This window comes from Stegostoma tigrinum, chromosome 26 (genome assembly GCF_030684315.1).
Source record: "Stegostoma tigrinum isolate sSteTig4 chromosome 26, sSteTig4.hap1, whole genome shotgun sequence".
Lineage (NCBI taxonomy): Eukaryota > Metazoa > Chordata > Chondrichthyes > Orectolobiformes > Stegostomatidae > Stegostoma > Stegostoma tigrinum.
Window position 1 is genome coordinate 5,161,189 of NC_081379.1, and position 15,800 is coordinate 5,176,988.

General features: G+C 39.5%; 1 protein-coding gene across 14 annotated transcripts in view; it reads left to right on the top strand.

The window, feature by feature from the left end:
* Positions 1-15,800, top strand: part of fbrsl1 (fibrosin-like 1) — a 955,204-nt gene that overhangs the window by 906,633 nt on the left and 32,771 nt on the right. For 9 of the 14 annotated variants that reach the window (XM_059654893.1, XM_059654894.1, XM_059654898.1 and 6 more), the window contains 3 exons: positions 7,235-7,598; positions 13,144-13,415; positions 15,228-15,466. In XM_059654893.1, coding sequence (XP_059510876.1) covers positions 7,235-7,598; positions 13,144-13,415; positions 15,228-15,466 — 875 coding nt within the window. Of the gene's footprint in view, positions 1-7,234; positions 7,599-13,143; positions 13,416-14,997; positions 15,159-15,227; positions 15,467-15,800 lie in introns of all 14 variants that reach the window. The other 5 variants (XM_059654905.1, XM_059654907.1, XM_059654900.1 and 2 more) reach the window with 2 other exon arrangements.

Consider the following 15,800-nt stretch of genomic DNA (forward strand, 5'->3'; position numbering starts at 1 on the left):
AACTCTCTGAAGGCTAAAATTTTTCCTTGTTCCTATCTTTAAAGTGAGACCTTTTTTGTAGTTGTTCATGAAAAACAGTCATTGCTGACTAGGAGAATATTTATCATCCATCCCTCATTTCCCTGGAGGAGGTGTTGGTGAGCTTTCACCTTGAACTGCTGAAGTCCTTGGAGTGTGGGTGCTGCAGTACTGTTAAGAATTTCCAGGACATTGACCCAGTGACAATGAAGGAATGGCATTATCGTTGCAAGTCAAGATGGTCTGTGAATTGGAGGGGAACTTGCAAGTGGTGGTGTTTCCATGTACGTGCCACCCATGTCCTTTTGGGTGTTGGCGGTTACGGTTTTGGAAGGTTCTTTTGGAGGAGTTTTGGAGAGTTGCAGCAGATCCTGTACATGATACGGGCTGTTACCACTCCATGCCTTTGATGAAGGGAATGAATATTAAAGATGGTGAATTGGATGCCAATCAAATGGGTTGTTTTATTCTAGATAGTGTCAAGCTACTGGAGTGCTGTTGGGGCTGCATTCATGCAGGCATGTGTGGAGTATTCCATCACATTTCTGAATTTTGGATGGTGGATAGAATTGGGAAAACAGGACGTGAATTACTCAGTGTAGAATTTCAAGCCTCTGCCATGCTCTTGTAGCCAGAGTATTTATATTCAGTTTTTGGTCAACAGTAATTCTCGGGATGGTGCAGAACTTGTGTAGTCATCAGTGAACATCCTCAATTCTGATGGAGGTAAGATCATTGAAGCAGTTGAAAATGGTTGGGCCGAGCACACAACAATTGAGGAACTCTCTACAAAAGTGTCCTTTAGCTGATTATCTTCAAGCAACCACAAGCAACCTCCATTGTGTTATGTATGACTTGAACCAGAGGAAAGTTTTCCCCCAATTCTGTTGACTCCTGTTGGCTAAAGTTCCTTGATGCCATACTCAGTCAATTGCTGTCTTGAGCAGTCATTCATCCCTAACAATTGGCATTCAGTTCTTTTGTCTGCGTTTAAGTTAAGCTATGAGGAGGTCTGGTGTCACATCGCCATGGCAGAACCAAAACTGAGCATCACTGACCATTCCTTTTGCAAGTACCACTCGACAGCCCTGTCAATAACACCTTTTAGCATTTTGCTTATGATCAAGAGTATGTTTATGGTAATTAGCTGGCTGGGATTTATGATACGTTTGTGGATAAAACGTGCCTGGGCAATTTTCGACATTGTTGGTTAGGTAATATAACAATATTGGAACAATTTGGCTAGGGTTGCTGCTAGTCTGGAGCACAAATCTCTAATACCATTGCTGGAATGTTGTCAGGGCCCATACCTTTGCCTTATCCAGTGTCTTCATCTGTTTCTTGATGAGATGGACTGTATCAGATTGATTGAAGGCTGGCATCTGAGATGTTGAAACTTTGGGAGGAGCTGAGAAGGATCATTGGTTTGCCATTTCTGGCTAAAGATTGATGTATTAGTATTAGTGTAATAAACCTTCTCTGAGCTGCTTCCAATGTATTCACATCGTTCTTTAAAGAAACCACCCTCCAAGTAGCTTTGTTATGCTCTCTTCACAACTTAGCAATCTTTGTCATAAGAAAATTTGACATCCGTAACCAGAGAGAGAACATGTAGTTAGTAATAGATTGAGGAAATGTCAGATGAAATTAACATGTTTTGCTCTGTCTTCATAGAAAAAAACAAAAACATTCCAGTAGTGGCTCAAAATCAGGAGATGAAGGGAGAGAGAAACTTGCTGAAATTACAAACATGAATGAGCTTTAGATTTAGATCCACAATTAGAATAATTGTCGTGTAGTGAAAAGTTTGCAGTGTCACCTAGGTACATATGCTTATGTATTTGGTACAAAACTGAAAGAATAATAAATAAAAAATCCAGCATAAGAATAAAGAGTTTTAAAAAGTATTCAAATTGCAGAACTTTTCACCCATGTCCAGGCTAGCACGTAGCCTCCAGACTCACTGGCTTCAAAACTTGATGCTTTGCCTCCACTTCACATGGATCTCACCTGTCCCTCACGGCCTCCAGTCCAGAAAATGATACTAAGGAAACTATTGATGCTGAACACTGAAAAGTATCTAGATGGCCCTGATTCTCAGGGCATGAAAGAGTCGGTTAACAAGCAAGTAAACTCATTAGTGTGGAATTTCCAAAATTCCCCAGATTCTGGCAAGGTTCTATGAGACTGCAAAGTAGAAATACAACCCTCTATTCAAGAAAGGAGAGAGACAGAAAACTGGAAATTATAGATTAGTTAGCCTAATGTCTGTTGGAGGAAAGGTGTTAGAATCAATCATTTAGATCGTAGTTGAACGCTTACAAAAATTCAAGGCAATCAGGAAGAATCAGCATGTTTACATGAAAGGGAAATCATGTTTAACCAATGTAGTACTTCAAAGGCAACAAAAATTGCTGGACAAGGTTAGCAGGTCTGACAGTATCTATGGAGAGAAATCAATGTTTCGGGTCAGTGACCGTTCCTCAGACGTTGCCAGTACAACAACTGAACTTTTCCAACAATTTGTTTTTGTCTCTGATTTACAGTATCTGCAGTTCTTTCATTTTTAATACTTCAGAGGGCTTGAATAACTTGGGGGAGAAAGAGGAGTCTGTAGACATATGGTGCGTCTGTGAGATGGTTTTTTGGAGCAGCTTGTGGTAGACCCCACCAGAGAACAGCAATTCTGGATTTAATATTGTGCAATGAGGCAGACTTGATAAGGGAGTTTAAGGTGCAGGAACCCTGAGGGAGTAGTGACCATAATATGATTGAATTTACTCTGCAGTTTGAAAGGGAGAAGGTGGAATCAGATGTAACAGTATTACATTTGAATAAAGACAAGAGGTATGAGGGAAGAGCTGACCAGAATTGATTGGGAGAGGGACCTAGCAGGAAAGACAGTGGAATGGCAATGGCTGGAGTTTCTGAGAGTAGTTCAGGAGACACAGTAAAAATTCATTCCTGGGGGGAAAAGAAGGTGTACTAAAGGGAGGATGGGGCAACCATGGCTGACAAGGGAAGTCAGGGACAGCATAAGAGAAAGCATACAGTGTGGCAAGAGGCAGTGGGAACCCTACAAAGATGAACAGAGGACAACGAGAAAAGAAATAAGGAGGGAGAAGATTAATTAGGAGGATAAGCTAGCCAGTAAGATAAAAAAAAGTTGTGTTTCTAGATGTATAAAGGGCAAAAGAGAGACAAAAGTGGACGTTGGGCAGTTGGAAAATGACATTGGTGAATTAGTAACAGGGAACAAAAGAAATGGTGGTGGAATTGAACAAGTACTTGGCGTTAGTCTTCACGATGGAAGACAGTAGTAATATATCAAAAAGTCAAGTGAGTTGGAGGAAGGGCTGAATATGTTGGCCATCACCAAGGAGAAGGTGCTGGAAACATTGAAAGGTCTGAAGGAAAATAAATCACCTGGACAAAATGGGCTCCACCCCAGAGTTCTGAAGGAGATAGCTGAAGAGATAGTGGAGGCATTAGTGGTGACCTTTCAGGAATCCTTGGAGTCGGGAAGGGTCCCACAGGACTGGAAAATTTCTAATGTAACCCCTCCCCCTCTTTTTAAGAAGGGACTAATGCAAAAGACAGTAAATTATAGGCCGATTAGCCTGACCTCCGTTATTGGTAGCATTTTGGAGTCCATTATGAAGGACTGGATTTTTGAATCCTTGGAAGTGTATGGTAAAATAGGGAAAAGTCAGCATGGTTTCATCAAGGAGAGGTTATGTCTGTCAAATCTGTTAGATTTCTTTGAGGAGGTAACGAGCAGGTTAGACGAAGTAGAGCCAATCGATCTTATGTATCTGGACCTCCAGAAGGCCTTTGATAAGGTGCTGCACAGGAGGCTGCTCAGATAAGGGTCCAAGGTATTACAGGCAAGGTACTAGCATGGATACAAGATTGGCTGTCTGGCAGAAAGCGGAGAGTGGGGTTTAAAAGGGTCTTTCTCAGGATGGCAGCCGGTAACAAGTGGTGTTCCACAAGGGTCGGTGTTGGGATCTCAACTTTTCACTTTATACATTAATGATCTAGATGAAGGAACTGTGGGCATTCTGGCTAAGTTTGTAGATGATACAAAAACAGGTGGAGGGACAGGTAGTATTGGGGATGCGGGGAGGCAGCAGAAGATTTAGACAGGTTAGGAGAGTGGGCAAAGAAGAGGCAGATGGAGTACAATGTCAGACTGTGTGAGATTATGCACTTTGGTAGGTAGAGTAGAGGCGTGGACTATCTGCTAAATGGGGAGAAGATTCAGAAATCTGAAGTGCAAAGGGACTTGGGAATCCTAGTCCAGGATTCTCTTAAGGTTAACTTGCAGGCCTGGATAAAGTGTACGTTGCAAAGTTGTTTCCATTGACAGGAGAGACTAGGACCTGAGGGCACAGTTTTTGAGTAAAGGGAAGACCCTATAGAACTGAAATAAGGAGAAACTTCTTCAGCCAGAGAATGGTGAATCTGTGGAATTCATTACCACAGAGGGCTGTGCAGACCAGGTGATTAGGCATACTTAAGACAGAGATAGATAGGTTTTTGATTGTCAAGAGGATCAAAGGTTATGGAGAGGAAGTGGGAGAATGGGTTTTTCAACCTATCAGCCATGATTGAATGGCCTAATTTCTGTTCTATGTCTTCATGGCCTTGTGTAGATTTCCAGAATGCACTTAACAAGGTACCACATCAAAGGTTATGCAGAACTAAAAGCGATTGGTGTAGGAAGGAATGTATCAGCATTGATAGGAAGATTGTCTCACTAGCACAGAACAAACTCTGATGAAGGGTCTAGGCCCGAAACGTCAGCTTTTGTGCTCCTGAGATGCTGCTTGGCCTGCTGTGTTCATCCAGCCTCACATTTTATTATCTTGGAATTCTCCAGCATCTGCAGTTCCCATTATCTCTGATGCATAAATGTGTCTTTGTCTTATTGACAGCATGTGAAGAATGGAGTCCCACAAGGGTATATATGGGGCCTCAACCTCCTTAAATTTACATCATAGATGAGTAGAATAAAGACATGCTAGCTAAATTTGCAAATAACATAGAGAGAGTTAAGAAAGCAAGTTGTGAAAAGATGAAAAGGGCTTGCAGACAGATATCATATAGAATCCCTCCAGTGGGCATCATAGATATCATAGAATTCCTCCAAAGAGCATCTCCCCCAGACACCTCCCCCTGACCTATCCCTGTAACCCTGCATTTCCCATGACTAACCAACCTAGCCTATACATTCCTGAACAATACAGGCAACTTAGCACGGCCAGTCCACCTAACCTGCACATCCCTGGACTGTTGATCATGTTTAATCAATTTATTAGACCTCTTTGAAGAAATTATGTGGAAGAAAGAGAAACCTGTGCCTGTGCTGTATTTGGATTTCTAGAACATATTTCATAAGATACCACATGTGGTAAATAAAAGCTCGTAGCCGGGTGGTAAGATATGGGCTTGGACAGAAGATCAGCCAGCTAACCGGAAAAAGGGTATAGTTATAAATCAGTCACTTCTGGTCACAAGGTGTAACAGTTGTGCCGCATGGATCAGTACTGGGGCCTTAACATCTTACAATCTATATAAATTACTTGGACGAAGGAGGAATTGAACATATGATACAGGAGCATGTAACCTCTTGAATTCAGTAATGTTCCTTTTACAAAACTACGCTAACTCTGCTTGATTATCTTGACTCGAAGTGCCTGCTTTAAAGTCTTCAATAATAGCTTCCAGCATTATCCTTATGACAGATATGAAGCTAACTGGACTGAAATTTCCTGCTTTCTGTCTCACTCCCTTTTTGCGTTAAAGACACTTATTCACTATTTTCCATTCTAAAGGATTTCCCTGATGTCTAGTGAATATCACAGAAATGTAATCAAACAAAAATAGATTAAAGAAAAATCAGAAAGAGTGACAAAATGTTTTGTCAGAAAGTTATGTTTACAAAGTGGGTCTTGAAGGAGAGGGAGATTGAGAGATGGAAAGGTTAAGTGAGAGAATTGTAAAGCCTCAGATCAAGACTGTTGATGGTTCTCATCACTGTTAGCAGAAGTGCTCTAAAGCATATGGATTAATAAATATTGTCATACTGTGGCAAAATTCTGGCATGCTTGGGTGGTTCCCAGAATGAAGTGTTCTGATATTACACAGAGATTGTCTCTGAGGCATGCCTTTCCTGGCCCAAAAGAGGGAAGGCAAGTGATTGATCTGCGTCACTATTTGCAGTAGAGAACATGAATGATAACTTGACAAATGGCATCTGCCTTCATTATTGGAAGAAACCATTTCATATACGAAAATGAACATGTAACAAAGACTACTGGATTAATAATTGTTTGAAAGTGTGGAAGGAATAAATTAAAAGTTAACAGAAATATTTGAATTCAATGATGAACCTGTTAACCTAGATAAACTAGGCTGCAAAGTCTCTTAACACCTGAAGTTTAGTTCTTGTGTTAAAAGATATTTTTGTTTGCCTTTGTGTATTTGGGATTATCTAACTCTGACCAGAGTGAGCCAGCTGGAATGTGATTTTTGTTGAGTGAAGAGATTGGGCCCAGGATGTAAACACAGGCCTCAGTGCCTGTTATTTCATCCTATGGACTATTATTGCAGAAGCAAGACCGTCAAAGCTGACTTGGTACATGCATTCATTGAGATAAAGAGAACAGTGTCAAAGCAATTAAACTAAACAGATTTTCATTAAGTAAATTGCAGCAAGGATGTGCTGTTTGCAGCTAGACAACAATTAGTGTTAATATCCATGCCACTTTGCCTCCCTCATATTCATTTGATTGTAATTTGTGCAAATGGATTATGCTTGGACCGCGGGACTGAGATATTCGCCTCTTTGACCGTTTAAACAGGTAGTTTTTTTTAAATAAATTGTGAGCAATGCTGTTAAGTTTGTGATAAAACCCCCTACATTTAATTAATCCTTAAATATTAATAGGCATGAATGAGCTAAGGATTTTGATCAGTGCACAGTGGGGAAAAGGCTGTGAACTTTTCACAGCTCCACTGCAACATAATCATTTTATGCTAGAATGTGCTTGGCAAAGACCTGAATCGACAGGCATTTAACAATAATTAGGAGTGAGTTATTAAAACTGACTGTATTCCTCAGAGAGGTGCATCAGCCAGTGATGATTAAGCATGGAAATGTACTGCATAAACACTTCAGAAAAGGTTTGTTTTTCTTTTCATTTTCTAGGTTCAGGCTTCACTGGAAGCAGTCTGACGTTGAATGAGAAACCTGAAACAAAGGGACCAGGTGTTTCCAAGGTTTCTGGACTAGAGCGTAGCCAGGAACAGAGCAAGGAGTCACCCTTTGTGCCACTGGTGCCAAGTCCTCCAGCCACTGTTGTACCTCCAGCTTCTTCAGCGTGTGCTTCCAATAGCACGGCGAGTCCAACAGTAAAGGAGACTGTTTACCAGGCACAACCGCAAACAAGACATCCAACACCACAATTACAGCCCCAAATACAGCATTATCCTCTGTCTCAAATTCACACGCAGCCTCCTGTCCATCACCAAATTCATCACCAGATACCTTTCAGCAGTCTTAACAGTATCAGGTAAGAAGGAAAGATAGTAAGTTACTTTCAGAATCTACATGATATCTGGATTTTGTGTTCTGGGTGACCAATATTGGTTCTAATGTCTAGACCTCTATCTGTATCTGGCACAGTTCATTAAGTGCTTCCAGGTATGTTGTATTACCACTTCATCCAAGTGCAGTGACACTAACTCTAACTCTGCTTTAGAGCACTTGCTTCTACAATAGCATGGTACTTTCCTATTTCCTAGGAAAGTTATTCAATTAACTCTGAATCTAATTACAAAATTTAGGGGTTGTTTTGTGTTGTCCCACTGAGGGATTTTCATTCATTCAGTCTAGAGTTGATTTGAACCAAGGTCCCAAAGATAAAAGTCTAGATTTTGTTCAAGCCTTCACTTTTTATTTATGAGTGAATATTTGTGAAAGCCAAAATGTACCAACTTTACTAGCTGCAGCCCGAAATCTGCTTCGTTAGTTCAGCCCATTTATTTTTGACAAAGCTGTATATCATTTTTTCACACAGGTTCTGCAAAAATACTGATACATTTCATCTAGGTCCATTAAAAACTGCTACTGTTAGATTCTAATCATTATGCCACAAACAGAAATTTTAAGCATGGGGTACAAGTTAAATATTAAGATTTGAAGAAAACATTCAGCTGTTTGTTTATTTGTAGCTACTGGTTCAGGAAGAGTGATGCATGACAAGTTAGGATTGTAATGGTGAAGTTTACTGAACTTCAAAATTGTTAACCAAAATTTATTTTGAAATGGTGGATGCAGAAATATACAATTAATTAGTGACCCAAGTCTAGTCCAAGTTTAGTAAAACTGGTGTCTTGTTACCTTCATCCATGGGGATTTTCACCCAGTTATAGTGATAAACATAATGCCTCGTGGTGTGTTAAGGATGAGAAAGAAGGGACCCACAGCACATTTCACTTTTGAGTTTATCCGTTAGATCGAGTTTGAAGCACAGGGTATTTTCTTGAAAGAAAAACTTGTATTTCTATAGTATGTTTTATGACCACTGGATGTCCCAAAGTACATCATGATCAATGAAGTACTTTTGAAACATAGCCACTCTCTATATATGTGGGAAGTGTGACCGCCAATTTGCTTGCAGCAAGCTTCCACAAGCAGCAACATACTTCTAACCAGATGATTTGTTCTCGTGCCCATCTGCAGCTGAAATCATCTTTTGTACTCTTGTAACCCAAACTTGCCTTTTCCAGTCTTCTCTCAGATATACAACCATCTTCCATCTGCCATAATATGAGCTCAGCTGTTGTTTAGCTCACTGTTTTTAACATGACTTACCCTTCATCCCTGTGGTCCCAATCCAGTAGTACTACCTAATTCCTCAATAATTAATAGTAGATTGATGTTGTTTAAAAATGTTATCTTTGTGTTCAAATATCACCATGGCCTTGCCATTTCCACTCATCACCTCAAACCCAGGTAATTCTGCCGTCTTTTAGTTCTGGGCATATGTGCGGTTTCAGTTTTCTTCATCTCTATTCCTGAATGCTGTAGATTCTGAGCTGTGTTGCAGAACTTCTTTCAGTGGAGCAGCCTACCTTTTGTTAAAAATAAATTAACTGCAAATTTTAGTTTTAAACCTCACAGTTTCTTGCTTTCCCCTATAAATATTTCTTTAAAATCCACCTCGTAGACACATATTTAATATCTTAACATGTATTTCTGTATGACTCATTGCCAAATTTTATTTGATAGCAATCCTGTGAAGTGCTTTGGGATTTTACTATATTAAAGGCATTGTAGAAATGCAAGTTATAATTCTGAAACTGCTTCATTACTATTATTGCCATATTGCATTGTAGGTAATGGTTCTGTTCTATGACACTAAATTATGGCCACTATCAGTGTTACATTTCAACTGATTTGTAAAGTGCATCTAATGTAACTTACAGCCTTTTATATAATCATAAAGTGTGTTTGAAATAGTAATTAAGTTCTGAAAACCTGTTTCTCAGATTGAGTAGGTCTCAATGCTATGTCAACCTGATCAACAACCATAGTAATTTTTGCAAACACAACTTTGATTTACTTTTTAAACCATTGGCTGATCGAAATGTTATGAAATTAGCACAATTAGTTAATTGCTAAATCTGTCATGCAACAGAAACACTGTTCATTTTGTTCTTTCTTTATTTGGAAACAGGCTGGCAAGAGCTATAAATAATGCTGTCAGTAGTCAACATTTAAACCAAGTGGACAGTAGTTCATATTAGCCTGAATGTTAGCCCTCTCAACTTGACCAGTGCTACATTTAATGCAAACAGAAATAATTGTTTCACTGACATTCCTAGATCCTGAACAAAATTGTGCTATATAATTTCAGATACGATTCAATAGGCTGAGAGCATGCTAACTTCAAGATAATGAAACCAGAAAGTTGAACAGTCTGTCAACAAATAAGTGGTCCATTTAGCTTCAGAATGGAAATTATATATCCAATGAAAGAATTGCAGAACTTTGAACAGTAAAGCCCAGTTTTTCTTCTGAATAATTAATTTTTTGGTATAATAGTAAATCAACTTAACCAGAGCAAATCAACCCCATCTGAAGAAATGCCACCTTAAATTCCTTTGAACCTGTCTGAAAGTTGAAAATATATTTAAGATGTAAATTCTGAGCTGTATTTGTTTTAAATAGCTGCATTTGTACATTTTAGCGCATACTTCAATTAAATGTTGCATTATTTGCACAACACAGATGACTGCCATATTGCAGTTAATAGTTGCCTTGTGTTTCAAACCACATCACTGGGAGGTGAGTCATCATAATCCTGATAGCAGTTTCCAGATTTTCAGTTTAGAGTAAAAGTGGGCAAAGTTGTTTCAGACCATGTTTTCCGGTGTTTGAGATAGATGTTTATTTGTGAGCAAACCACCTCATCTGATATTTAATTTAACTACAAAACATCCAGATGTGAAGAGAAGGTATTTTCGCATATACGGTACACTTAAGGAATAATCACATGAATTGTCCATATTAACATCTAGTCATTTGGTAGTATAGAACTTGAGTATTACCAGAAAAAGAGACCATTTTGTTGAAACTTCTGCTCGTCAAGATGGTTTTCAAGCATATTAATTTATGTTAATTTTTTAGTTGGCTGGCAACTTGACAATAATTGGTGCAGGTATTCCAACCAAGAATGCACAAAAATTGGTTGACAGTTGATGGCCAGGTTTTGGTTAAATTTTAAACCAGGCAGTTGACTGGGCAGTGCATAGCCCTGAGAAATGAACTAGTCAATGGCTATCACCTGTTATATGTTGGAACTCATGGGCAGTACAGTGGTTTGCAATACTACCTCAGCATTTGGGAACCAGGTTTGGATGGAGTTTGTCTGTGTGGAGTTTGCACGTTCTCTCCATGTTTGTGAGAGTTTCCACTGGGCTGTCTGGTTTCCTTCCACAGTCCAAAGATGTGCAGGTTGGGTGGATTAGCCATGGTAATTGCAGGAATATGGGAACGGATGGGAGACTGTCTCTGGGTGGGATGCTCTTTGGAGGGTTGGTGCAGACTTGATAGGCTGAATGGCCTCATTCCACACTCTAGGGATTTTATGATTCTATGTTTAGGAGGCCCTTGTATCACAATAGTAATGTCCCTACATCTGAGCCAGAAGGCCTGAGTTCAGTCCCACCTACATCAGAGGTATATAACAACATTTCTGAACACGTTGATCAGAAAATATCTGCAGGTACATGTTCTTATCTGCAAAGAACACTACCTTATGTGCTAACATATTAACTTCCAGTACACACAATTCAGGATAGTTAATTGGGCTCACAGTGTGATGCACTTGTGTGTGCTGGAAACTGCATGTTGGTGGAGATGATGCCAGACTAATAATAATCCTGGTGTGGTAATACAGAACCCCAGGTTAATGTTCTAGGGATGTAGGTTTTAATCCTACCATGGCAGATGGTGAAATCATAATTCAGTAAAAAAACCTGGAATTAAAATTTTTAGCCTAATGCCCAATCATGTAACCATTGTCATATTGTCATTAAAAAGTCACCTTGTGCACTAATGTCTCTTGCCTACATCTCACTCCAGACATACAGCAATGTTGTTGGCTCTTTACTGCCATCTGAAATGCCAGTCATTTCAACAGCAATTGTGGATGGGTAACAAATAAAGTCAGCAATGTCCACGTCCCATCAATGCAATAATATCATTCCTGGCACTTAAGGTATCTTCTGATCAACCTGTTCAGAGATCTTCTACAGCTCTGGAACAGAAGCATCTCAAACCCAGGTCGCCTGGCTCATAGGTAGGGCCATTAGCACAGTGCCACAAGAGCCCTTTAAATTGCAGACAGGTATAGAAAGACAAGAAGCCACATAGAATTGAGCTAAGTCTTTGTAAACCCTCAATCTTGCAGATATTTTTAATCATATTCTATGATACACTCGGGAGCAGAGGGACTTGAACTTCTTTTGCTTCTGCAAAGAACCAAATGGGTTTTTAACAACAATGATTACTTAATTGCCATTATGCTGGCTTTTTATTCCTTTTTTTCATTGCATTGCATTCAAATTTTAACCATCTGCCACGATGGGATTTCAACCCTGCAGCATGGATCGCTAGTCTGGTGCCATTACCACTAGACTACTACTTTGCCAGCCTGACATATTCTAATCAACCTGTTCAGAGATCTTATTACACACCTGGGAGCAGGTTGGATTTGAGCATGAGCCTCCTGGGTCAGAGGCAGGCAAACTTACCACTTCTAGCCTGAAGGTTATTTGTGAATTGTCACTAATTGGTGCATTCTCCATGGTAATGCTTCTATCAGTCAGGGTTCACTTACCAACCAGTCAGCATTCTCCTTTTCTTACACGTTATGTAAAATATGTCTTTTCCTTGAATTGTATTCTCCTAAATTTTGCTGATAAATACAAGATGAAAGGTTTTGAAAACATATCTGTCTTTCTTCATCGTCATTATCCTAACTTTTTGTAACTGTACTAGTGTAGTAATTAACATTATATATAAATGTAAGGTTGCCATAGTCCTACCAAACAATAGGGTTGCGCTCTCATTAGAGAGAAAGGTGACTTATGGTGATTTAACCTGAAGGCCACCATGCCTCAAGAGAGGCAAGAGGTCGAAGAGGAGAGTTCTTTGTGGTAATCACAGGAGATGCAGTAATGGAGCCCATGTAGTTGGCGTTATTCTGAGTTGCAAGACAGCCAATCGAGCTAACTGAACCTCTAATCAACATTACAAGATCATGGGAGGATAATTGCAAATAAAATTTTAGAAGACACCATCAAGGTAAATAGTTGCCCTTTGTAATGGGCAAAAACTGAAACAGTGAGATTGGGTTTTCATAAGTCATATGTAACATATGTTTTGGTTAGTTAATTAATTGACCCAGAATTGTTCTAATATGTTGTGAAGTAGAAATTACACAGGAAGTCACGGTTTTGCTTTAGTGCCAAAGATGAGGTACACATGTATTTTTGTTATTATGTTTTGTACATACGTTAGCTAATGATCAAATTTTCTTTCTTCAGCAGCAGGAGTAGCAGTGCCAGCAGCGCTGCAAGCATCAGCCTACCCAAACACTTGCCTTCATCCCCCCAAATCCACTCCTTAAATTCATCTACTCCAGTGCTCCCCCTATCTATTCCAAGCCTTGCTACCTCACACAACTTCTCCCTGAGGCCTCAGACTCACCCTCATCACCACGCCATGTTTGCAACACCAGCTACCTTACCACCACCACCTCCTTTAACGTCAAACAGCCTTGTTGTACCGGGTCATCCTGCAGGACCTGGCTATTCAGGTAGGTGCAGATTCCTATTCCCCAAAGTTTGAAGATTTTGTTGAACTTTATCTGTAGGATACATCTGTCATTTAGGATCTTGTTAATATTTTCAATTCCTTTTGAATTCATCAAAATGCCTGTTTTATTTTAAGGGCTCTGATGTTTCACATCAGCTAGTCCTGAGTAAAATTGTATCAGAGATAATGGGAACTGCAGATGTTGGAGAATCCACGATAATAAAGTGTGAAGCTGGATGAACACAGCAGGCCAAGCAGCATCTCAGGAGCACAAATGTAAAATTGTGTTTGTTCAGTTCAGTTCAGTTCCCAAGTTAGAAATGGCTTTGAGAGATAAGGAAGTGTCATTGCATGAAGAAAATGTGGGAAGAGTCAAAATCAAAACATTAGATTTGTGCTTAGAGACAACAACCGAATGCTTTCAAAATTCAGATATTACTTCTAGAATTTAAGCACAGTGATCTTTTGATCATTATGAATCTCAAGTTAAAAAGCAGTACTGATAAAATCTGACAGCAGATGAACTGTTCTCCCTGTTGACAAAATGTGTACCACCTCTGAAGAAGACCCAAAGAACAAAGAAATTGCTTAATTACAGTTCTGTGTGTTATAGATTTGAGCAGGAAAGGAAGGGGAAATTCTCTTTGTGTACCTCCACTTTCAGCCTTGATGCTTGTTTACCCTTCTCCCAGCAAGACTAGCTTAAAACAAAATCCTTGCTTCAGTATACTTGATTATTCAAATCCCCTCTGTATTTCATTGCCTGGAAACTTTGAATGATGTTTAACAGTCCTCAACAAGCTAGATATATTTCTCTACTATAACCCTGTCATGTTTAAAAATTATACTGTCTACCACGTAAAGAAGATCTTTTGGAGGAGTGTTAATTAAAATCGTATCTGTTTTATTGTAACTTTTCAAAACCCACCTGAAATTGTCAGTAACATCAGCCAAGACTATTGTATTGCTAATTGACAAGAATATAGTGTTTCATCCCTTGAATTATATTTATATTTAACCATTCCATTTATTTTAACTCAAGAGGATAATTATATTTCAGTCAGTAGTTTTTCAAATGTGTTTGTCTTACGGGGTAGCATAATTCAAGGTGTTTTTTTCTTGAAGTTGTATTGAATGCAATTGTCTGAAATTATATCAAGGGGCATGCACTCATAAGAGCAGATAATGATTTTGTTTTATTTTAAAACAAAGCTGTCAGCATACTGCTGATGTTGTCATGCTACCAGCAGTAAATGTGATTGAGAGTATTTGTAAGTTTTGGCAGCTTAAACCTGTGCAAATGAGCTCTGAAATGCCTGTGTAAAAAGTAAATGGTTTTTGATTCCAAGCTCACAATGCGCTTTTCCAGATTAAATGAATATCTAATGATATCTTGCAAACGTGATAACTATTTCAATATCCAGTGGACATATTTCAAATAACAATATTGCTATCTGCTCTTATGGAGACAAGTAGTGTGTTAGCTATCTCCATTAGAGGTAGATTATGTGTGTGTGTGTGTTTCTCATTTCCCCAGTTTGTTTTCTGCTGGGATGACTCATATGGTTCTCTTCTGTCTTTAGATACCAGCCTGTTGATATCATTCAACCAACCAATCATGTATTGTCAGCCTCAGTCGGGAATTCTGATTGGTGCTTTGTCACAGGCATCTCTGTTACCTCCACCAATGAGTCCTCACGTAGAAAACCACCACAGCATGACCTGCAGAAACAGGGAATGCCAGGTGAATATTTGGAATTTCTTTTTCCAACTGACTGGCCCACGGCCCTTGTGTTTCTTTTTTCTCTTCCAGAGCATGATCTGCTGAGGCAGGAGTTGAACAACCGCTTTTTGGTTCAGAGTTCCGACAGGGCAGGGTCGCTGGCCCCGCCACCATTCTTGAGAGCAGAGTATCATCAGCATCAACACCAGCATCAGCACACGCATCAACACACACATCAGCACACGTTTGCTCCTTTTCCTGCGAGTCTGCCACCGACTCCACTCATGCCGCCCACTGCACCACCTATGGTGCATCCCCCAGGCAGAAAAGTGAGGATAAGTAGAGCATCTCTTGACTCCCTCTCCCCTTACAAAAAAAATTTCCATCTCTTTTTCCATAGTGACCACAGGTTGGCTAATGTGGTTCTTAAAAAGACAAATACCAGTGGCACTTATTTTTCTATTCTGAAATTCCTGTGCTATCTTTGGACCATACAATCATTTAAGGTGGAAGGTCACATATCAGTTTTGAGATTGTTTGTTTATATACATTCCAACAGAGTACTTTAGGCGTCAAGTTATCAGCAGTCACCATCAATTATTATTTAAAGAGAATAGGATCCTATTCGGCTATTAATGTGCGAATTTAAAATATCCCAAACTG